Raw genomic sequence first — 23,360 nt, 5'->3', positions numbered from 1 at the left:
TGTAAAAATAGCCATAAAACCTTCACTTAAAACGTTTAAGAGACTTCAGGAATATGGTAGCAAAAATACAAAGGATACGAAAATAATTTTTTAACTCATTTTTTAAATAACAATAAGCTTAATTAAGACGAATAAATTTTAGTTTGATTTTTTAAAACAACTTTCAGAGGATTGACGGAATTATCCGATCATTGCCGAATGAATGTTGTGAAAAAGATGGTGGATTTCGCGGGAGAACTTCTAGAAACATTGCTCACAAAAATATCGATATTGCACTATGAAAGAGGTAAGTTTCATTGTTAAGTTTATCTAATTATTTATACAGTTGGTGTAGTGGTCTTATTCAATGATTGAAAACTGTAAATGATTGCGCAAGTTTTGCACACAGTGCAGTGTTTTCTTTTTTTTTTGTCTATGACCTTCACGGTCTTTCTATAAACATGGCGGATGTAAACAATCGTACGAACGTGTAACCTACTACGTCAACAGTGTCGGCTGATTGATTGCGCCACACTCCGTTGAGTCAGCCAGTCATCGGAGAGGCCACGTAGTCTAGATATAAATAGCTTGAGGCAGTCGGATGATCTTCAGTTGAACGTTTGTTGTTGGAGAGTGAATATGTGCGAGTGATTACCATCGGAAAGTAGGTCTCTAGACCTTAATGAATATAGACAAGGGTCTTAAAGGTTTCATTTTGGATATATTGGTCTCATATTGAGCGACAGTTTAAAGGCAGCCAAATCTTTGTGCAATATTTTTTACTCGGATAGATCGACTACAAAGCATCAATGCCTGGAATAATGATTGACGTAAGTAGAGTGTAGCAACAAAGAAATGGACTGACAGCTTAATTGTGTGTTTATACTGTTTGTGTGTTGTTGATTGTTTAACTATTGTTTGACAATTTAGCCATTTGCGGGTGTCAAACAAGGTAATTAGTCAATTAACAAAGTAAACATCATATTTTGGCAAATAAACAACACACACATATATATAAATATTCAGAGAATTTATCGTGGTGACACTTTCATGCAATGCAAGTTCCAGTGTTATCATTGTATGGTACAAGGGTATAGATATGTAAAAATAAAAACACTTGAAAAATGTTTTTGAGAAAATTTCACAGTATTAAGCCATTATTGGCCTTTTTTCATAAGTGTATATTTTACCTTCATAAACCTTTATGAACAGTTTATTGAGCTAAAATCAATTTTGCAACTTTATAATTTGTATTTCATATTCTGGTTTAATTTAATAATACATATGCTGAAATTTCTAATTTCAAGCTCCTTTGGAATTTGGCAACCCCCCAAAACTAAACAAAGAATGACAAAATGATACTGTGAAATAAGTAACGCCATTGGTAGGGTATAAATAAAACGAGAGATTTAAATGATCAATGTCTGGCCATTGATATGTAAATCTTTACATAGAACCATCCGGAATAGTCTGAGTTCTATAAATAGATTGTTTCGTCAGTAGTTTCACATATCTGATGCAACTAGAATTCTTGAGGAGGAGTATATAAGCCAATGTGTTTCATAGGCTCCCCCTCTTTCTGGGAACTAAGTTCTATATAGTGTTCACTGGGAAATCATAGATATGTGGAGGAGATTAATTACAAATTTTGATTGTGGTGCCAATTATAGAATTATTTATTCAATTATAAGTAAGTATTTTTTTTTTAAATGTATATCATACAACTTTCAGTTTTATAAAAATTCTGTTTGGTTTTATAATTTTTTTTTCTTACATTATTTTTTTAAAATTGATTTGAAATGTCAGAAAAATGACTAAAATGTACTTACAGTATTTGAAGTAATTAGATTTTGAAAACTGGTCTGTTAATTAAATCACAAAATGAAACATTGACATATGTAATATTACTCAATGCAATGAATTAAAAAGGTTGTCTGAATGTGAAATGAGTTAATGTAATTTACTGTACAGGTGTATTAACATTTTGCTAATTATCCCTGCTGTGCAGCCAATGGCTGAAAAAACAGAGAAATAGATTGAGACACTGTGATTATAACACATTTTCAATTTTAAATGTCTATAATACTGTTTGTTCAGCATTAATTTGAGCTATTGAAATTATTGCCATCTATATAAGGTGCCAGCCCCTGTGAAATCAATCACTTGGGGTCTTGTACATTTAGCTGTCTGTCTTGAACTAAGAACTCTGAAATCTATCACTCTGTGTTCTGAACCATGCCTTTGAATATTCAGGTGGATTCTCAGTATTGTCCCTCCCCAAGACGACCCAACAGCCTGGAGTTGACCAGCTGCTTGACCCTGGAAATGGACAACGACCTGGAGAATAACAACAATTCCATCAACGACAACAACAACACCAGTCCATTTAACAGGAATCACAGGAATAAGAAGAAAAGGAGGAGGGCAGCTGACATACCAGAAAAGCAATTTAATGGTAAATATAACTTTCAGTTCAATGTACAGTAAAAGAGGTTTTTAAATCCAAAGCTCCAAGAGATAAATTGTGAAAATTTTCAGGTGTGTGGGCAGATTTTTTTTTTAGGTTCAATGACTGTTCTTTTTTTAGTATCAAATTTTATCATTTAAAGGGGAAGTAAAATTCACCAAAAACCTCAATTTATTTTTAGAATTGCATCATCAGTGTGACATCAGGAATTTTTTCCCCTAAAAATAGAATCGTGTAATTTTACTTCCTATAATTTGAATTAAGTGGAAATTTGCCAGAAGTATCATTTTTGATCTAAGTTTATATATAGGATGTGGTAAATATAGGTCAATGGGATGATGTGTATGATGTGTCAATGCCTCGTGACTTTTCCATGTCAATAGTTATAGACTTATGGCAGCATCTGGCTAGGGATGAATCATTGCTTCATATGTTGGCTTTTTCCCTTCGGTAACAATAATGAACTCTAAATAACATCGCACAACTCATAAAATAAAGATGGGCTGCCAAAGATATATTTGATGTTGGCACTAGAGCAGAAAGGAAAGACTGGTACTGTTTTATGTTTCACTGAACACAAGTTCACACGAGAGAGACGAGAGGGTGCTTGCCTGAAGAGAGTAATCTATGCAAGATGTGCATAATTACATTTTTTATCCTGCAGGAAAATGTGTATTGCATCAGTGTCAATTTATATTTACAGACCTTTACAGACCAACTGGGGAAATGCTTGGGAATGGATCTTATGCATCTGTACAAACTTACAAAAATATCCACTCAAACAAGGAGTATGCAGTAAAGGTAATTATAGATTAGATATTAGTGAAATTGTTTAGAAAGGTTCAAAAAGGAAATACTTTTATAATCTTCCAAGGAAAAAAAATAGGCTGGTACATATAATGAAGGTAATTTATGACTATTTTTATTTGCAGATCATAGAAAAAAATAATGGAAGATCAAGAAGCAAAGTTTTTAAAGAAATTGAGATATTCCATTTGTGCCAAGGACACGATAACATCTTGCAGCTGTATGAATATTTTGAAGAGGCTGAGCGGTTCTACCTTGTCTTTGATAAGATGCAAGGAGGTAAGAGGAATTCACCAGGTTATTTTCTCTGTCTTTGTTAAATGGTTAACCGCAATTTTTAAAATCACAGATCTGCACAAACCGTTGCAAATGAAAAGATCTTGTTATTGATAGGAAATCTAGGCCAGTGGTGTTTATTTTGTGCCTGAGGTCACACAGGTGCTTTGTTTGTGTTTACCTCGGGGATATTTAAATTTATGATAATGAGTTCGGCTTTTGTAAAGGTTTTTGTGCGATTATGATAACCAGGGTGTTATTTTTGTGTTCTCAGGTACCTTACTCGCCAACATCGAACGAAGAGGTCACTTGACCGAGAGCGAAGCAAGTTTGGTTGTTCGTGACATTGCAAGAGCTTTAGATTTTCTTCATCGAAAAGGAATTGCTCACCGGGATTTAAAACCTGAAAACATTTTATGTGAGAAAACTGATGAGGTAGGCATAGCATACTATTTTTGTGTTGTAAAAAAAAAATTGAGATTTTGTCAAATTTGTCCAAGTTTATAAAGTTTTTGAGACATTTAGAACTAAAATTTTTTTTTTAATTTAGGTGGTACCTATTCGTATCTGTGACTTTGACCTTGCCAGTGGAGTTCCAGTCAGTCAGAATGACAACTGCACCACCCCTGAACTACTCACCCCTGTTGGTTCAGCCGAGTACATGGCACCCGAAGTTGTTGATGCCTGGGTGGGGGAGTCCTTTAAATATGACAAAAAATGTGATCTGTGGAGTCTTGGAACTATATTGTAAGTATTAGAAGATATTTTTTCTCAAGATGATTAAAGATTTTATTAAAGCAACATTCACTGGTGTAAGAATTTACAGAACAATAATATGTGTGATTGTGGATTTTCAGGTACATCATGCTGTGTGGGTGCCCCCCGTTTTATGGTCAGTGTGGGGAGGACTGTGGCTGGGAGAGGGGGGAGACTTGCCAGGACTGTCAGGACAGTCTCTTCACCAGGATCCAGGATGGCATCTTCGAGTTTCCCGAAAACGAGTGGAGCGACATCTCCGAGGAAGCTAAGGATTTGATCCGTAAGCTGCTAGTGAGGGAACCCAGGAAGAGGCTGACCGCTGTGGAGGTCCTGCACCACCCCTGGGTCCAGTCCCCTCCTGCGGCCACCCCCTTGGCCACCCCCAGAGTGCTTACCAGGTATGTATTACTCAGCTTTGGCACAATCTTGAGTCAACTTATGAGGATGTCTTTCCTAGACAGTACATTGAGATTAACATGTATGATAATTGTGACTAATGATTTATTATCTTTTACAGAAACAACAGCACCAAAGACCTGGAGTGCTTCGCCAGCGAGGCGATATCTATCAACCGCATGATGCAGCAACACTTGTTAATATCAGAACCGGCCTCGTTTTTCATCGGCAACAGAGACGGGGATTTGCTGGAGGAATCGGATGAGACAGACTCTGGGGACGACCTCTTTGTACCCTCCATCAAACTTTCCCCTCCCTGTTCGGGACTTGCCAAACGACGCACATGTACTACAATGCATAATCTGAACACTTCAGGCGAGCAGAGCGACAGTGTTGACTCTTTCCCCAGCTCACATTCCTCAACCTATGGCTTGAGTGTGTAGTCATTTTTTTTTTCATCATTTCCATTCTAAGACATTCTGTCATAGAAACACTTATTCAGGGATCTTGTGTTATTATCAAAGTATATTTAGCTATGTTAAAATCAATTGAATAGCAGAAAAAGAAAAGATATCCAATGTCTTTCAAGTCTTTATAGAAAAAAAATAATTTGAGACATATTGTCTTCACTGTGAGAGAGAAGAATTGATTAGAGATAGATGGAAGATTGAAAACAACTGAAGAGTGCTCTTAAAAGAAAAATTAAGCAATCAAAGAAATCAATGTGTGAAAGTTTGTGTGTGTATGATTTTATGATTTATGAATGCAGAGAGTTGTATGGAAGTGAAAAGAGTACTTAATGGTTGTGAAAATGAGATTAGTATTTTTTCAAGTACATTTCTGTTCTGAAATGTTTGTTATATTTTTTAGTGTCCATGTGTTCGATTTTATCTGTTTATTTTTCCATGTTTCCATTTTGTATTTTTACAGTTATTGCGTAGAAATGATTTTAAATTGAAGCAGTCTTACTTCTAGGACTTAGCAGTTTGTAAATTTCGAAATTATCTCCCACACTCTTGTTTAAGAGGATTTTTTTTGTACATAAAACCGGTAATAATTTTCCAACTTTCTAAATATGAACAAAACCATGTTTTTGATATTACAAAACTTTCAAAAAAAGTCAGAAGTGTTTAAATTTTAAATATATGTCATATTGGTGCCATTATAACTTGTGCATAGAGAATTGTTCATGTTAGAAGAAAAGACACAATGTATGTCTGAAGAGCTAAGGCCTGGAAAAAGTTGAAATCCGTCATTGTTATACAATATTATACCTCTTGTCTTTGTCAATGTCCATGTGCTAAAAATAGTCAAAAAAAAAAAGAGAAGAATTCCTGAATGGCAACAGGATATTCATGTGATATTTAACTCTCGTGATTGTGATGTTAAGAGAAAGCTGCCTTGTATTTGAGCTTGTTGTTGCCAGTTCTTGTTTGAAGAAAAAAAAATATTGTTTAAAAAATGTGCATTTTATATGCGAGATTGTTATTCATGTTTTAGTTACAATTTTTTCTCAAACCTGAACATTTTGTTTTATATAGAAAATTTCAACAGATATTAGTATCATTTTTCATGTAAAAAAAAAAAAAAAGGTACTTGATTTTACAAAATGTCCTTTAAAATGGATCCCTTGTAATGTAGTAGGGTGGGTGGGGGTGAAAGGAAGAATTTTAAAATAGATAGAAGGACTGTTACCATCAGGCTAAGTGTCAAAGTCAGGGTGTGGTAATTAAGTACACCTCTGAAAACGAACAGACTGGCATGCTAAGATCTGGAATTTTTATGTATATGTTGGCCATGTTCATGGAGGTCCTTGCAAGCCTTGGATCTCAAAGTATGGTTATTGTTAGAAGGTTTGCATGGAATCCCTGGGCATGGTATCTTGTAATTTTTTTTTCTCTTTTGGATGCTGAACGGGTTTTATATTTTGTATGGTGTATAAAGAAAGTGCTGCTGTGCTTGAATCCAAGCCAGCGATGACAAAACACATTGTGCCACTTGATTTAAAAACAAATCTGTATTGAATCAGCTTTGTGCTATATTTTTGTGATTTAAAAAAAAAGATTATTTCTCTTAAAATTTCCTGAGGAAATTTATTGATAACTTTTGCAATGCTCAATATAACCATGTGTTCTGATTTGCATTCCATATGTGATCGATGATGTTCATTAATTATTGGAATAAGCCAAATCAAAGTTCTTTGTATTTTTAACACAGAAATTAAAATTAACCATATTTAGACTAAGAAATTGAAATTCAGCATTTTAATTTGTTTAAGTGCAATTTTATTGTTGAAATTTAGGAAATAAAAAAATGAAGGTATTTCAATTATTTATGTTCATAATTATGGCGAAGAGTTAAGTAAATGATACTGCTTGCTATGTTTCGAATTTTAGCGAAGCCAATGTTTTCAACACTGTGTTTATGGACCAGAATTGTTGATATACTGAAGCTTGTCAAAATGACTTGTAAAACTCAGTCATGATGCATTTCAAAAATAAAGAAAATAAAATTTTACTTCTTTGTTGGGTTTTATATGTGCTTGGCAAACTGCGACTACGATGGATGTTGGCTAGTAGAGAATGTCAAACAAGGGACATGGAATGGAAATATATACTGCGTTTTATATGCATATATTTTTTACTCAGGAGAGCCAATAACTGTAATCTATAGATCATGCATACGTGAGAGATTAATATATATAGGACAATGGTACTACAGCCTTGATGACTTGCCAAGTATGCAAACTAAAAGTGAAGAACAAGATACACAACAGGATTATAAAATTGAACTAAACCTGCAGTGTACATTTTTAAATGCAAAGGTTAACACATAAATTGAAGGAGAATACTTATGTCTTGGTACATGAATTATTTTGCGACCAAGTTTTATCTCGCTGAAATTTTCTCTTGTTGAGAAGATGCATCTACAGCATAACTGACTTTTGCTGTGAGCTGAAATAATTAGTTCAGGAAGTCTTTGAGGTTATGTTGATGTAACAATACTAGTAACTAGTAAATTGGCTTTGACTGCTTGATGACATGAAATGTTGTTCTAGTATTTAGACAGAGTATCTTCTGTACCTTGCTAATACTTGTATAATTAGCAGGTTTAGACAAAAACATTCCCGGTATTTTTAGTTTTTATGCTATCTTAAATGCAATTACTTGTAGCTGCAGTGTACTGTTTACATTGAGCAAAGTCTAATGTATACTGCCCTGGGGCCCATTTTACAAAAGAACTTGCCACTAAACACCACAACCTTTAGTTGATCAGAAAATCTTGTAAAATTAATGTTTTTTGTTGAAAATTGCCGCATAAAAATATCTTGGGAAATTATATTCAGAAAGGTTAAAACTATTTTAGATTAACATAAAAAAAGAAAAAGAGTTAAGTGCAAAATTTACATTTTGGTCTTAATTAGTAGTTATAGTACTAGTTCTTTTGTAAAATGAGGCCCTGGTTCACCTAATTTCATACTTCAGACAACTGATAAATTAATATAACAAAAATTCACAATTCTGCTTTTATTCAACAGTATTGATTAACAAGCCATAACAATAAAATCAAAAGCACCAATGATGCAAAAATAAGTGATTAGATAATTATTTTCACACAGTAACTCCTATCATCCAATGCACTCCCTCCCTGGGGCCCACACTACAAAAAGAGAGGTACAGTTAGTGCTAATGAACCATCTTAACAAACTCCTGGGGCTACATCACTCAGTATCAAAGTCTTTGTATGTTTGGCGAGAAAATTTTCCACTCTTCATGGGACTCTAAACAACTTTCTCAGAGGGCATTCATAAAAGAGGAAGTTATTGGAGTTAATTAACACATTTTCTTTGACTGTACTTCACACTTGGGTGATGGGTAACTGAAGATCAAACACTCATGGCTGGTCAGTATTTTACACCCCTCATGTGGCCAGACTTCAATCAAACAAAAACCCAAACACCAGCTCTCTTCATCAGCCACATAAAAAAGCAGAATAACTGTTGATGAGGTTACGTCATTTACTATTGCTATAGCCCAATTTATGGTGGGGAGATGATCTAAGACCCCCCAATCATAGCACCTGACTCCTCTCCCCATTATCTGGTTAATCTGTACTTAACCTATTTTTGTCAACACACTTGTTTAAAGTAAATGAAATTATGTCAACATAGAAAGATGGCAAAAATCCAAGGACCTCATCACAGTATTATATACAGCTCTTACAAAATCTGAACATGCGATAACCTTGATAAACAAATCTGAATTGTTATTCAGTGGATATCTGTGTGGCAATACTTGACCCGTGGTGACTTGACATAGAAAACTGAGGTCAAGTTTGTTTTTGTACCCTTATCATCAACAAACCTGAGGAGCTCCATTTTATATGTAAATGAACAGTAAAGTACACAATCATTCAAATCAAAATTAAAATAAAAAAAGTATTTTACACACATTAATAAAACATGCTGAGTTCAATAAAAATATTGAATTAAAGTTAAAGAATAATTGTAACACATAAATTATGGCTTTTTAGGGTTTTGTTTAACATATAAACAAAGCTAGATAAAGATTTTAAAAATGCACTAATAAATATACAAAAATATGCATGTATTATGCAAAATGATTACAGTATGTGTTCATCAAAGTATTACAAGCCTTATTTTAGAATAAAGTAAAGCTAATTTAAAATGTCGTTTAATTAAGACTTGTGTGTTGAACACGTCTACGTGATGACTGTGGGTGCATCTCTCCCTGTCAACTGGGGAAGCTGGGATACATCTAGTGCAATTTCAATCAGTGGACGCAATACAACCTGCAAAAAGAAAGCAATAATTAAATCAAGTGAATATTGTGTCGTAATACATGAATCTGCAAGAATAACTCAATAATTAAATCAAGTGAATACTGCATCGCAAATTCACAATGCAACCTGCAAGAACTTAATAATTAAATCAAGAAAATACTGCATCGCAATGTAACCTGCAAGAAAAACGCAATAATCAAGTGAATTTTGCATCGCAATACATTAATCTGCAAGAATAACTCAATATTAATCAAGTGAATATTGCATCGCAATACATTAATCAGCAAGAATAACTCAATACAGTAATAAAATCAAGTGAATATTGCATCGCAATTAAATGCAATCCGCAAGAAATCTATACATGTACATGTGTAATTAACTCAAGCAAATATTGCTATCTGATAAATTTACATCATTTCTCAGACTTTTAAGTCAACAAAGTCATAAGAGTTTTAAGATTATATGCATATAAACTGAAGAACTTTTAAAATCCAAATAGAATTGAGGTATGTTTTCTAAGTATTGATATAAACAGGACATGTACTCCTTTGTATACATATGTATTTACAATCTTTAAGATCTTATGGACAACTTATGAGAAGCAATATAATTGTTAATAGCACTACCTTAAGTGAGTGGAATGATATAAAACCTTGGCAATTTTTCAGTATCTATATTTACCAGCACTTTTATAAAAGAAATAAAAACTTTGAATGCAAATATAATTGATGTTTCTCATTACACAGTTCTTAAATAAATGGAAGAAAAGTGTATATCCAGTTAAAGACAATTTATCTTTGTTTGAAAATTATACTTAATGAATTGAGGATGCCTTTTAGGTTATACATATAGGATTTCAGCTAAAAATGTTTTATTAAAAGGGAAAGACAAATACAAATATTTAATGGTCACCTTATAATTTCACTCAAATACCTTTGCCAGAAAGATGACAGTTTGATAAACAGACTGATTCAAGTGATCTCATTTTTCCGATTGTAAATCTTAATTATAGGTTTTTTACTGCACAGGTATAAAGGCTAGGAATAATTAATAAGGATAATTTAAAACCTTTAGCATTCTGGAATATGGAACCCAGAATTTATTGTATTCATAAATTATGCTTATAGCATGGAGGAGGCAGAAATAAATGATAAACAATATAATAAAATGGCTATAAATTTACACCCCCTTATCTCATTAGTATCTAATTAAATCAAAATGAAAAACAATGCATTATGTTTAACCCAACAGTAATAGCCTTGGCAAAAGTACAATACTTCAATAGATGCTTTATATGTTGTTGTGCTTTATTAATTTGGACACTTGACATATTTCCAAGTATCTCCAGGTTGATCAAGTGTTTAAATTTGTAGATATAAATTTTGTCCGAGATGTAAAGCATCTAGATTAAATGGGCTACTGTATTTATATTTTGAAGTAAACATTCATGTACATCTCACATTTATTTATAATAATAAATGATAGATATATAACTAAACAACTATGTTTGTATTTAAAAAAATACATTTATTAAAATATATATATATTGAAGGTATAATTTATGGTAAAATTACCATTCATTAATCTTTTTACGTACTTTTAACTTAACAATTAAATTACTGTTGATCACTAAAATACCTGAGTTTTACATAACCCAAGTGCAACCTATTTTAAATAGTTCATGATAAAGAAATTAATGTATTTATATAATTTGGTTATTCAGGTTATTAGAAAGGCATGTGCACTTCAATCTTCAATGTTTCAAAAGAGGATTATGAAATTTATGTCAGAACATATGAAATTCTTCCAATATTAAACTTGGCTAACACTGGATATCTGAAGTAGGGAGGATTAAAATAGCTCAATATTTCTAATTTCTTATTTGAAACCATTACACAACCAGCTGCCACCATGATTATTAATTACATCATACATCTGTTCTTGAAGTTAAAAAGACAAGCAAAAGTTCAAAAGAAATGAAATTGTTTTAGATCTCTTAATTTTGTGTAAGACTGTCCAAAGTTGTTTCTACGTTTATCGTCACCCCCCATGCGTAGGTTTCAGAGAAATTGGCACTTTGAAAGAACAAACATTTTTTCAAGTTTCTGTCTCAGTTTGCTTTTACTTTTAGCACCAAAAATATACATCCCATAGAAAGAGACAATATTTGAACCCTCTGAGAGTCTAATTTATCATTTAAAAACAGGTTTGCTGAAAATGATTATTAAACAATAATTTAAGCCTACATAATTACAAGTATTGACAGAATTTTAATTCATCTTGATGAATAAATAATCATTTGTTTGAAGATTTTGTTTGTTTTATTTTTTCCTTCCTCCCTCAGAGGATTTCAAGTTTATAGGTGATGTTAAATGTATAGAATTAATTTTAGCCAGCCTAAGCTTTTGAAATAACTTTATATTCGCAACACTACTACCGATACTAATCTCAGAATATGCCAATTAAGACTTAATTATTTTTTGAAAATTGTCGTATACCTGTGGATCCATTTCGTATTTAGCTGCATCACTCTCGTACCCCTCCAGATACAGCCGAATGGTGGCTCCACTGCTTCCTGTCCCACTGAGGCGGAAAATGATGCGGGAGTCATCGGAAAAGATCAAACGAATACCCTACAGCGAAATCAGGAAGTACAATTACAACACAATTGTCTTCAAATCCAATATAACTGCTGCAAAATTATTGATTGCATTTTGATATTTTGATAAACTGAGTTGCTGGTTTTACAGTACATGTAACTTAATTTAGATTAATCTGAAAAGATAAACTTTCTCCATAATTACGGCACTATAAATTGCATGCAAATCTTTCATAGCCTAGCTATACCCTTATACCATACTGGTATGGCTTAGTTTATTAAACTTACATTTCATTGCCATTAAATTTAATTAACTTTTGATTGTGAAATTTATAAAGATGTTTGGTAATATATGAAAATACTTAAACCTTTGAAAAGGATTTCAGGCTTAGATTTGTTAAAAGTTGTCACATTTGGTCTTTTAATGGTTGTAAAAGTATTCAAAGAAGCTTAAAAAAATCTAAACCTCTAACACTATATTGGCATTTTTCATCTGTATAAAATAAAAATTTCTACAGTTATCTGGGACTTTCACATGAACTTGAAACTTAAAGTGTGACACATGACAAAACAAGAATATCTAAGGATTATTACATGAACTTGAAACTTAAAGTGTGACATGGACGCTTACTAAACTCTGAGGAGACAATATATGAAAAGGTGTGAGTCTATATAGACAAATAATTTCTTTTGCACGCAAGAGATCAAGATTTGACAACACCTAAGGATGTTTTCTTCCTAATATCTCTTGATGCTAATGAAAACTGAGGAAAGTGGGTGGTGAAAGGTGTCACAAACTGGGGAAAGTGGCAGACAATGCCTGATATTACAATCCCATTTATCAGATATCTGAATTATTTATATAATTTTTCCGTAATGAGTATAAGGTTTCTGATGATTTTTACCCCCACTTGCAACCTGATGAATGAATTAATATATATATTATATTAATTGCTTTCCCCCAAATTGGAAAAAAAAATTCAGAGAAGTTTGCATTATAAATAGCTTTAATATTTTAAGTAAATACATGTAAACATCTAGTTCTTAAGGTGTGCGGAAAATACTTATGTACTGCATGTACCAATAAGCAACAGGATATTGTCGTAAGTGGGAGTATGTAAACTCGGTGTACGTGTTCCACATCTCGTGATGCTACGATCTGACCGCAATGAATGATGCAACCTGATTTTCACCGAGTCGTACCACACAATTTCTGATGAAATATCTCAGGAAATGGTGAGAGTGGGTGAAGAAAGAAGTCAAGACGTAAATTGGGACAGTCGCAGGAAACTAAGGTCCTGTTTATACTTGCTTCCAAATAAAGTAAAAATAACGGTGGTCAATTTATAGTAAGAACGAGGGTTATTTTTAGCTCACCTGATTCTTACTGACAGAGTTGTCTACAGGGTCGGTGTAGGAGAAGTTGTCTGCCTTGGCTAGCGTGTAGGATTTGTCCCCGGAACTGAATACCTTTCCGATATTTGATTGATCAGCAACGTACAAATTTAAATTTGCCATCATTTTATTGGCTGGATCAGATTCACAGTTCTCATAGTCATATCTGTGTAATTAAAAGAAAAATTTGTAATGAATTATTCTATCTATTATGATATTCATTTTCAAGTCTTTTAGCAACCAAATCAAATTTCCATAAATGATTTATAATTAATCAGTTTAATATTTTCAGACTTTCAGAATATTCTCATATTTTCAAAAATTCCAAATATCATTAATTGTTTTAAAACAGTATATGAATTTTTACTTAATTTTTTTTTTAACAAGACCAAACTGGTAAAAAAAAACAAAGTTCTTAAAAAGTAATGTACCAGTAATTCAAGATTAATAATTTAACAAGGAAACAGAAATAGTCAAGTTGCATCTGTAAATAGTACAATGTTTGTCAACACTGTAATTTGCTACTTGGCAAACAATGGGTGTCAGGATATAAATTTTACAGAAGTACTTTAGCCTGTGAAGTGGGTCACAGATAAGAAATAGCTCTGGATATGGATGGCATTTGCTATTACCAATTTGACAGTAATGTAACTGTGCATCTCTGACAGTTCCATTATCATAGCATTCCCAGCATGAGGTCACTTCAGAGCACAGCATTCACAGTGTGCAATTACCATAACCTGCTAGTCTCATTATTAAAGGGGGCAGGGGGGAATTAGCTCATTTATTTTGGCAGAGTTGGGTAATTATGAACTTCATTTAAAGTATTCATTTTTCTCTTTCAGTAGAAATATGCTTTATAATTTTTGTTTCTTATGCCTGTATAAAAAAATGCATGTACATGTAATAATCAAATTCTACCTGTGTTGTTCTGAAAACCCTGGAGGCAAACATATATCTGGGTTAATAATTAAAATTCTTCATCATGATAAATGATAATTTTACAACAGAAAAGTTGTACATCAATTATGAAGCTATCTAATGTACTTATAATGGAATGTGAATGGTTGCAGGGTATTTTATACAACTTATCAGATAAATAATAAACATTAACCGTATAATCCCTATTAACCACCCTGGGCACTTAGGAAATTGCGAAAAGGGGGCGGTTATTTTCGTATTGTCTTTATAATATTTAATGTCATACTTAAACTTCAAAAAATCTTTTGAAAAAAAATATAAATACAAGGAACCACTTAAATAATGTCTAACTGTACTTTACGTGAAATAATCCACCCAAATTAGGCTAAATTATTCATTTTCCACTGAGAAATGGATTATAAACAAGTTTCATTTTCACTTTCTTCAAATTTTTGAAACGATTCTATATGATTTTAATTGCTGTAGAGGGGGCCCTTATTTCCTGACAATTGAAAAAGTCCTAAGGGGGCGCTTGTAGGGGCAGGGGCGGTTAATATGGATTATACGGTATACAATCGAGTTTGATTCTTTTCACTGGGATGTCCAAATTTTATTTTCTTGATTTAGATACAAGGTAACATAATGTACTGAGTACAAGAAAATTAAAAGAATTTTAATTCAAAAATCATTGGAATAATTTTGACCATTTAATGATGAATTTACACAGCAGAACACTGTACAAAGTTGCTAAAATGTAGTTGAGGTCCTTCCGACAAATAAGACTTTGTTTGAATAAGAATCGAGATCACGAATTTAAAACTTCCGTAAATTTCCACCTGAATTCCCTGTTTTTCATTAACCTTTATCTTCACCCACATTCTTTGACAAGGAAGTCATTTCAGCACCATCTATTAGATAAGAGCTCTTGCTGTCCCTGAACAAACAATTCTCCCTCAGATATTGACATATGTCATACCAGTTTCTCACAATTACCCTATTTTTTTCTCAATATTATAATAAACATCAGAGAACATTCAATAATGTTTGCTGTTGTATATTGCTTGAATTCAATATTTTTGTTCAAAGAAATCCCATCACAAAACTGTGCCTATGTAAATCTATTCTCTTTAGAGAAGTGGACAGGCTTTCACCTACATTGATGCCTGTTCACTTCTCTAAAGAGAATAATGTAAATGTATTACGTTTTGTGAAACTACTGATCATGGTAGGCTAGTGGTTGGGGCACTCTTTTTTTGATTAGTTCTAGTTTGATTTTCTTCCCTGCTGCTACGAAATATAGGTAGTGATTGTCCATTCAACAAGCACCTGGTATATTAGATGTGAAAGTCATACCTGGGGCAATTCTTTCAAAGGAGACATTAAAAACTAAAATCTTGTGTCACATGGGGCTATGTACAATAAAGAACCCTCACTGCTACAGAAAGAACTTAGAAGTGCCCTGCAATTCAATAGGTAAAAATTTCTGGCATATTACCTAAAACAGATGACATCTCTGCATGAGTGATAAATTCTCAAATGGGGCATTGAGAAATAAAACAACCCCCCACCCCCCCACCCCCAAAAAAATCCTGTCCTGTGATTTAATTTCCATTCTTTTTTTCTATATGTTACACATGATTTTATCTACTAAGTGTATGCTTATTTTGAATATATTTTGGTGAATATTATATAAAAAGCAAGACTTTAAAGTTACCAGACCTTTTTTATTCTCTTCATGAGGAGAAAAAATATTCAAACAACTGAATCATGATTTTTAAACAAGTCTGGCTTGGTTTCTTGTCAACTTTTTTGACTCTTTGACCATTAGAGACACAAATATACATGTCATTTTAAACAGGAACACATAAAAAGAAACAATTTTTAAAAATTTAAATTGCCAAAGTAATTGTTGTTTGATAATTTTCTGCAATTTTTTTTCAAGGACTCTTTTGGAATTTACAGTGGTTAATTTTTCAATTAATGCAGTCGCTATTTTTTTTTTTATTTTTTATTTTTTTTTAATCATACCTGCATGAATTTGGCTCGTATTGACATTCATTTCATAATCTTTTTTGTAAGCGCATGAACACTGATACAAGGCCCTTTTATTCCATTATCACCTCTTAGACTATTACATAGGGATCGTATCACTTTTCATATTGACTCTTGACAATCAAAACATCAAGTTTAAATGTTTATGATTGAAAATTGCATAATTTATCTCCCCTGCTGTGCAGAATATAATGATCTTTAAACAATATACATCAACATACAATTCTGAGGCACCAAGAGCACCAACTAGAACAGCTATGGTATTTACCCTAACTTCAGTAAGAAATGTACAGACTGAGTTATACCAGTACTTGCCTTGTATAAAAATTCCTCCCATAAGTCTGCCAGTGATTCTTTATACACTGTTCCACACTGCAGTTCTGATTGGCTAGGACAGATAACCAGGCCAGAACTGCCCAGAGTCCATCTTTCTCTCGAATGTGGTCTGACCCCGTACCAAAGCTTTCCTCCCCACAAAGGGACAAGCGTCCAGCATCCATCAAATTGCCGAAAAATTTCCATCCAGTAGGGACCTCAAAACAGGTCTGCTTTTTGGCTTTAGCAACTCTGGAAAACGAATTTAGTTATTTATATTTGATTGCATAAACTGGTTAATTATTAGTAAAATTTAATTATCATTAAAAAGTTTTATGTGATAAAATTAATTTCAAAGCTATTAACCTTGGATCTTATATAAATTACATGTACCCAGTTTTTCACACTAGAATTTAAACAACTTCATTGTCACTTTCTGTATCTAGTATTATGTAGTATCATTTCCTGCTCATCCTTTGTATTATGTGTTTATTGTCTTTTCATAAAATAAAGTTAATATGTATTTTTGTTAACAGTTATTTAATTAGAGTTTTTGTTTTGTTGAAAATTTGAGTTTTCACTTTTCTCTTCTTCTCTTTGATCACTCTGAGTGGAAAATTGTTTTGTTGAAAGGAAATTAAACTGGATTAAAGAACAAGTATTTTTGACAGTAATTCAGTTCTAATGAAGCTTCATTACATCTGCACTCATTCAACACTACAGGATCAAAGCTTCCAATGTTAAAAATACTTCAACCACAAAAAAAAGAACAAATTTTCCCAGCAAAACATGGAATGCATAATTTTCTTGCCATAGTTCAGCAGACAAAAAAAAAATTGTCCAAAGTCTTTGCATTATGAATTATATGATATTTCACCATAATGTCCAAATTCTTCTATTAATTTGTTACACTTTTTCTCTATTAATTGTGTCTGCCTTATCGCCAACCTGTCGACTGCTCCACTTGTTGGCATACTTCGGGCGTAACCTTTGACCCCTGTCTTTTTGAAATATGGGATGCATTCCAGATAGTGGGCCAAAACAGCCAAGGAATCTGACGGGGTCACAAAGAAGGCATTCTTTCCCAAAATCATGTTTCTGTCCTGTTAATTTAAATAATTAATTTAAAATAAAAAATCTCTGTTTTGCAAAAAATTGGACAACATATTCAAACCTGTCTGCCGCCAGCATATAAATGAATCTGCACTTTTCAAATTTCAAAATGATTTTTTTTTTAACCTTGCGAGATTATAATTTAATTGTCTTGTACAAGAAAATGATAATAACTTCACTGTAGGCTTCAATTCATTATAAGTGCATTCATAATAATTGGGTTTTACTATGTACTTTGTTTTTAAGATGTAATTTAATAATGATCAGAAGACAACAGGCTGAACAGCTAAACATTTATTTTTACATGGTTTCACATACAACATTTTATTCTTTATAGGCTAAAGTAGAGACAAAATTTCCTAAAATAATTGCATTAGACAAAACACACTTACCCCATCTCCATCAAATGCAGCACCAAAGTCATGTTTCCCTTTGGCCATTTCTGCCACTAAATCTGCAGCATAGGTCAGGTTAGGGTCGGGGTGTTTTCCCCCAAAGTCTTCTAGGGGTACACAGTTGACAACACTTGATTCTGGGGCTCCAAGCTCTTCACAAAATACTTTCTTAGCATATGGACCCATAACTATAATAGAGAGAATGGTACAAATTATGAAGTTGAATTTTTTGTTTTAAAAAAATAAAATAAGTCTAATTCGAATTTGAAGAACTAATTTTTGTGTCTTAGTTACTTATATCAACAAAACTGTGAAATGACCAAACCTTAATAATCAATCTTCTTCTTAGCCAGAGAAATCTTTTGTATTTTGCAAGTGGAATTTTTAACAAGTCACAACTTTAGCAATTAACACCCTTAAAAATTGGATAGGTTTTTAGTGAAAAGTAATGTTTTAAAACAATTCATTAACTTTAAGAAAGATGGCTATAACCATTGATATTGAATGAATTAATTGTTCAATTGTAAATTGTTAGTGATATTCAATTTTAGTGATCTACCCCTTGCTAATGATGCACAGATTGATTCTACCTTTTCAGTATGTCTTATCAGTCTTAACCTAACTATAAATATGACTTTTTAATTTTATTCTTGAAAAATGTGTACTTGAATTTGTTATTCTTAATTGCATACATATTTCTAAATTTCATAGATTAAAAAGCATTCTGTTTAGTTTTAGATAAATCACATCCGAGTTACTGACACGATGTGTTCAAGAATCATTTAACAATATGAGAAAACAGAAGCCCGATCGCAAGGAAACATTCTGATATTTGCATTAATCTTCTTTGGAGATCAATTAAGAAAGAAAAAATGTATGGCTACTTTTAAATTAATGCATTAAATTAATATAAAGATATATGTACTTGTAAAAATGACATTTTTTGTAGAACATTATCATATCAACAGGTCCACAATAATTTATAGAAATTATAAAAAAAGACCAAGACTTGCCTTTTTTTTTGCAACTCTCATTTACAGTGACTTATATGTTGTCCTTATTTGAAGTTTGAAATTTTTTATATATTTCAATGTTAAATAATTAATTCACACATAATAATTATTTTAAATATCAAGAACATTTTAAATGTCTTGAAAATAAATTAAACGTATAACATTGGTTTGTGAAATGTGTCATATTTATGTGGATAATTAAAAAAAAAACCCTTCATGATAGAGATGTTTTTAGCAATCTCATGTACAAATGTACAAGTTAATTGCTGTAATTCCAAAATCTTAATTATCCTTTGTCCTACTCCTGCATGCTAGAGTTAATAGTGAGATACATTTGATTTTGGTACATAAGGAGCCTATATAGATGCATAAACTAAGTCTCTGACTTGTACGAGCTGTTCCTTCCTCCTAATTAAAAAGACATTATATTAAGAGGGCTCCACTGTATAAAAGTTATGCTGATGATTTGTTCAGGCAGGGGTGGGGTAAACTATGGTAGAGAACGATTAACACTGGCAGCATGAGTCTGAAGATAAATATGTTCGTAGGTATGATGACAGTTTCTGGGTTTGTACCCATACTACGCTGTAGTAAAGCATTACGCAACTGACGTGTGTAATTTTCTGTAACCGCCTTGTACCCGTCATCAGATTAATATTATGTGGTTTTTATCAACAGCCAATCAAAAATAAGCAAGATTTCCCTATGGCAATTAGGAAGATATGATAGTCCAATCACTTGGGTGAAAATAAATAAATCAATACACAACTTGATTGACAGCTCAAGGCAATGATTAATTAATGTGATTTTGTAAGGAGATGATCTCTACATTATACATGCTGTTTACTTCTTGGTTTAGCTAATGAACCCAAAGAGTAAAATAAATATCATTCTTTAAAATAATCCAATGTTTTTTTAATCAAATTAAAAAAAAATTAAAACATATACACTGCATTAACAAATTAAGTGGATTTTTTAAAATTTAATTAATTAACACCTATAATTAAGATTTATGCAAGTCAGCTAGTATTACTTCCAGTGTCATAAGATTATGACATCATGATCAAACTAGAAATAATGATGACATCATAATTACATACCAGAGTTTTGAGTAATCTTGACAAAGTAGTAAATAAGATAAAAGTGCAATAATTTTGTATTTTTAGGTAGGGATTTTAGTCTGCTATAGTGTGAGAATCATGAATAATTAAATGCAATCCTTTGGATTTTACTTATCTAGGAAAAACCAATACAATCATGCAGAAAAATTGTATTTTACAGGTGCCGATAAATTAGGTATGACCATTGACCATGCAAGCATTAATATTTTTCTCAAATTATATTACTATGGGAGAGATGTATATGTAGGGAATAGTAACATTTTTCTATAATTTTACTGTCGTAAATAAAATATATTGCAGAGAAAACTACAAGAAAGACTGGATTACAGTAGCCTAATTATTCTGTTTTCACAAAACAATGTGGTATTTGGAATATCAGGCAAAGTCATTTCTTAAAATGAGCAAAGAGAGATAACTCTTTTTACCAACCAGACTGCATTCAGGGAAAATTTTGAAGAAAAAAAAATTAATTAATGTAATGTGTTCCAGTTAAACTGACCTCCATTCATGGAATCAATAAGAACTTGTTTTCCTGAGGAAAGATAACTTTTCAATAATGGAAAGTCAAATATCTCCTTCATGTATTCCACATAATCGCACACTGAGTCTATTATCTGAACTGTGAATTCTCTTCCATCAACTGTGTATGTTGATTGGCCAGTTTTGGATAGGTCAACATTTAGATCAGGGCAGATTTTGTATTGACTTATGCTCTTTGTTCTTTCAAATATTTTATTGGTGACATTTTCTGGAGCAGGACCTGAAAAAAAATACAGAAAATATAGACATGTACTATAGAGTATAGACTATATCATATCTGGAAAAACTTTTAAGTCTTTAGAGTAGATCAATTTAAATGCATTTTTTGTAAATTATTGCAAATTTCATTTATCATCATATTAATTTCAAATCATTTTTACTCTCATATTAAAGTATAATCATAAATAGGATCACTCAAGATTATCTTGAATCACAAAGTTTCATGATCAGCCTGAGTTATTCCCCTTCTCACAGTGCAGGCTTTATATGTGGCACTGCACCCCTTTTTAGCTTGTTTTTCTTTTAAATAAACATTGCCTATGAAAAATTGAATCTGACAATTTAAAGAGATGTCTTTCCATATAGTATTTTACCTCCATTTTCTGTGTTATATTTAATACCAAAATCGGCATCAGGGCCGCCTGGGTTGTGACTGGCCGTCAGTATAATTCCTCCATTAGTTTTATATTTACGAATCACGCAGGACACAGATGGAGTTGACATCAAGGCATTCTGAGCCACTATTACTTTGGATACCTAAAATAAGAAAGAGAATATCATGGGTTTTTTGGTGCATTTAATTTCAAGACAAGAATGATCAAAGACTTAGACTACTGCTTCAGATTTGACAATGATATTTTAAGTCTGGCAGTCAGATGGTTTGACATCCAATTGCCAGAAAGCTCAGTTGGTAAAGCATGTGACTGGAGATTCAAGGGGCCTGGTCTGGTGCGCTGCAATTTTCCCCTCCCTGATAATATTTGGTGTCACCGGTGATGAAAAATCAAGTCTCAACCAGGACTCAAACCCAGTTCCTCTGGCATACCTTGCAAGCACTCTAACCAATGAGCTATTGAGACCTGATATATTGGCTGATTTTCATGCAACTGTGAAACCGGTAACGTATTCCCCCTCTTTGTAGAAATTCGTCCCCATAGGGCCAAATTCTATCAGGTCAGGAAATGCTGTATATCATATTCCAAAGGAATAGTGGGCTAAATGTATCCAACTTTGCTGGTTGCCAAGTGTCACTTGTAGTGAAAAAATCAAAAGTCTCAACTGGGACTCAACCCATGAAGGGCCTCTGGGCTGATGTGCGAGGGCTCTAACCACTGTTGATATCTAGCTGATATATTGACTGACTTTCTTTGGTCATCTTTCAGTACAAATTTTTATCCCCACGAACAATTATTTTATCATTTAATTATTCACTGAGTCTCATATATCTACAACTTAATACAAATTACCCATGAAATATCCATGAGCCAACAAAATTCTGCTTGCCCATGAACATTGACATCAACAAATTAATTTAAAAATGATTCTGAGCGAATCCACAATATTTACCTACTCTGCTAACAATAATGCAGTATTGGGATTATTGCTATTGCTTGCAATATCATTAAATCAAGGTGAGTTTATTCTTTGTGACTCTTTAAAAGCAATTATTGTGAGAATGAAGTTAGTGTTAAGTTGCAGTCTTGCTGCATTTTGAGTCCTGAGGTAACTTCTGAAAAAAAAGATCATTTTGGCCAATGTGTAAAGTCCAAATTTTCTCTTTGCCCAGACATTGTCAATAATTTTCACAGAGTGAGGGGCGAAAATAGAGCAACCTACACAATAAGACCGAAGCTAGGATATGCCTGTTAAAAACATCCAAACCATGCAAACGGATCCTCTGCTAGCTAGCTACATACCCCATTAGCTGCACACATTTTGATAATGAGTGATGCTGCCTCTTTTTCAAAGTAACGACCATCTCCTCCCACTACTAATGTAGATCCTTCTATTTTTCCAAGACCTCCCTCCAAAGTACTTTGCACAAAATTTTCAGTGTAGTTTTTCTGCAAGTACACTTTCACAGCCTTCCTCAGTCCACTTGTCCCTGGCTTCTGACCCTCAAACGGGGAGGTGGACACTGTAGTTGATGAGTATGACATTGCTCCAAGGTATAACGTGCAAAAGCAGAGAAACTGGCCTTGACAGTCACCTCTGCCGCATGTAGGAAATGAGTCATGCAGTGTAAAATTAAAACCTCTCAAATCCAAACATTTTTTCCCGAAAAACCCCATCAATGTTTTCTACAGGCGCGGATCCAGGATTTGGAGTTAGGGGGGGCGCCAAAATTAGGCAAGGGGTCTGGGGGCCGCCTTGAGGCCCCCAGTGGGTCCAGGGCAAAGCTCCTGGATT

General features: G+C 32.9%; 2 protein-coding genes across 4 annotated transcripts; one reads left to right on the top strand and one right to left on the bottom strand.

The window, feature by feature from the left end:
* Positions 1–199: 199 nt before the first annotated feature.
* LOC134250307 (MAP kinase-interacting serine/threonine-protein kinase 1-like) lies at positions 200–7,201 on the top strand. Of its 3 annotated transcripts, none has more exons than XM_062732672.1 (8): positions 200–286; positions 2,233–2,434; positions 3,150–3,247; positions 3,379–3,532; positions 3,804–3,964; positions 4,080–4,276; positions 4,387–4,686; positions 4,806–7,201. In XM_062732672.1, the coding sequence occupies exons 1-8, from the start codon at positions 278–280 to the stop codon at positions 5,125–5,127; spliced, it is 1,443 nt and encodes a 480-aa protein (XP_062588656.1). In that variant the 5' UTR covers positions 200–277; the 3' UTR covers positions 5,128–7,201. The 3 variants fall into 3 exon arrangements, with proteins under 3 accessions (XP_062588656.1, XP_062588655.1, XP_062588657.1); XM_062732671.1 differs by lacking the exon at positions 200–286 and adding an exon at positions 583–809; XM_062732673.1 differs by lacking the exon at positions 200–286 and adding an exon at positions 1,543–1,669.
* Positions 7,202–8,196: 995 nt separating this feature from the next.
* On the bottom strand, positions 8,197–23,187 carry LOC134250290 (phosphoglucomutase-1-like). The gene is made up of 9 exons (XM_062732637.1): positions 22,868–23,187; positions 21,545–21,707; positions 20,911–21,171; positions 18,275–18,465; positions 17,718–17,872; positions 16,770–17,021; positions 13,464–13,647; positions 11,986–12,120; positions 8,197–9,496 (listed from the first exon to the last, which is right to left on the bottom strand). The coding sequence occupies exons 1-9, from the start codon at positions 23,108–23,110 to the stop codon at positions 9,407–9,409; spliced, it is 1,674 nt and encodes a 557-aa protein (XP_062588621.1). The 5' UTR covers positions 23,111–23,187; the 3' UTR covers positions 8,197–9,406.
* Between the last annotated feature and the right edge of the window lie 173 nt (positions 23,188–23,360).

This window comes from Saccostrea cucullata, unplaced genomic scaffold (genome assembly GCF_032062105.1).
Source record: "Saccostrea cucullata isolate Sc308-1 unplaced genomic scaffold, CSIRO_AGI_Scuc_v1 ctg473, whole genome shotgun sequence".
NCBI classification, from domain to species: domain Eukaryota; kingdom Metazoa; phylum Mollusca; class Bivalvia; order Ostreida; family Ostreidae; genus Saccostrea; species Saccostrea cuccullata.
The sequence above is the reverse complement of the archived record's forward strand: the minus strand, read 5'-3'. Positions and strand labels throughout refer to the sequence as shown.

Excerpts from the sequence above, each read along its gene's own strand:
- LOC134250307 (XM_062732671.1), top strand. The coding sequence starts at position 789 with ATGCCTGGAATAATGATTGAC. Across the intron at positions 810-2,232 it reads TGCCTGGAATAATGATTGAC|GTGGATTCTCAGTATTGTCC; the intron begins GTAAGTAGAGTG and ends TTGAATATTCAG. Across the intron at positions 4,277-4,386 it reads TGGAGTCTTGGAACTATATT|GTACATCATGCTGTGTGGGT; the intron begins GTAAGTATTAGA and ends GTGGATTTTCAG.
- LOC134250290 (XM_062732637.1), bottom strand. The coding sequence starts at position 23,110 with ATGTCATACTCATCAACTACAGTGTCCACCTCCCCGTTTGAGGGTCAG. Across the intron at positions 18,466-20,910 it reads TATTGATTCCATGAATGGAG|TTATGGGTCCATATGCTAAG; the intron begins GTCAGTTTAACT and ends TCTCTATTATAG. Across the intron at positions 17,873-18,274 it reads CTGCATTTGATGGAGATGGG|GACAGAAACATGATTTTGGG; the intron begins GTAAGTGTGTTT and ends TTAAATTAACAG.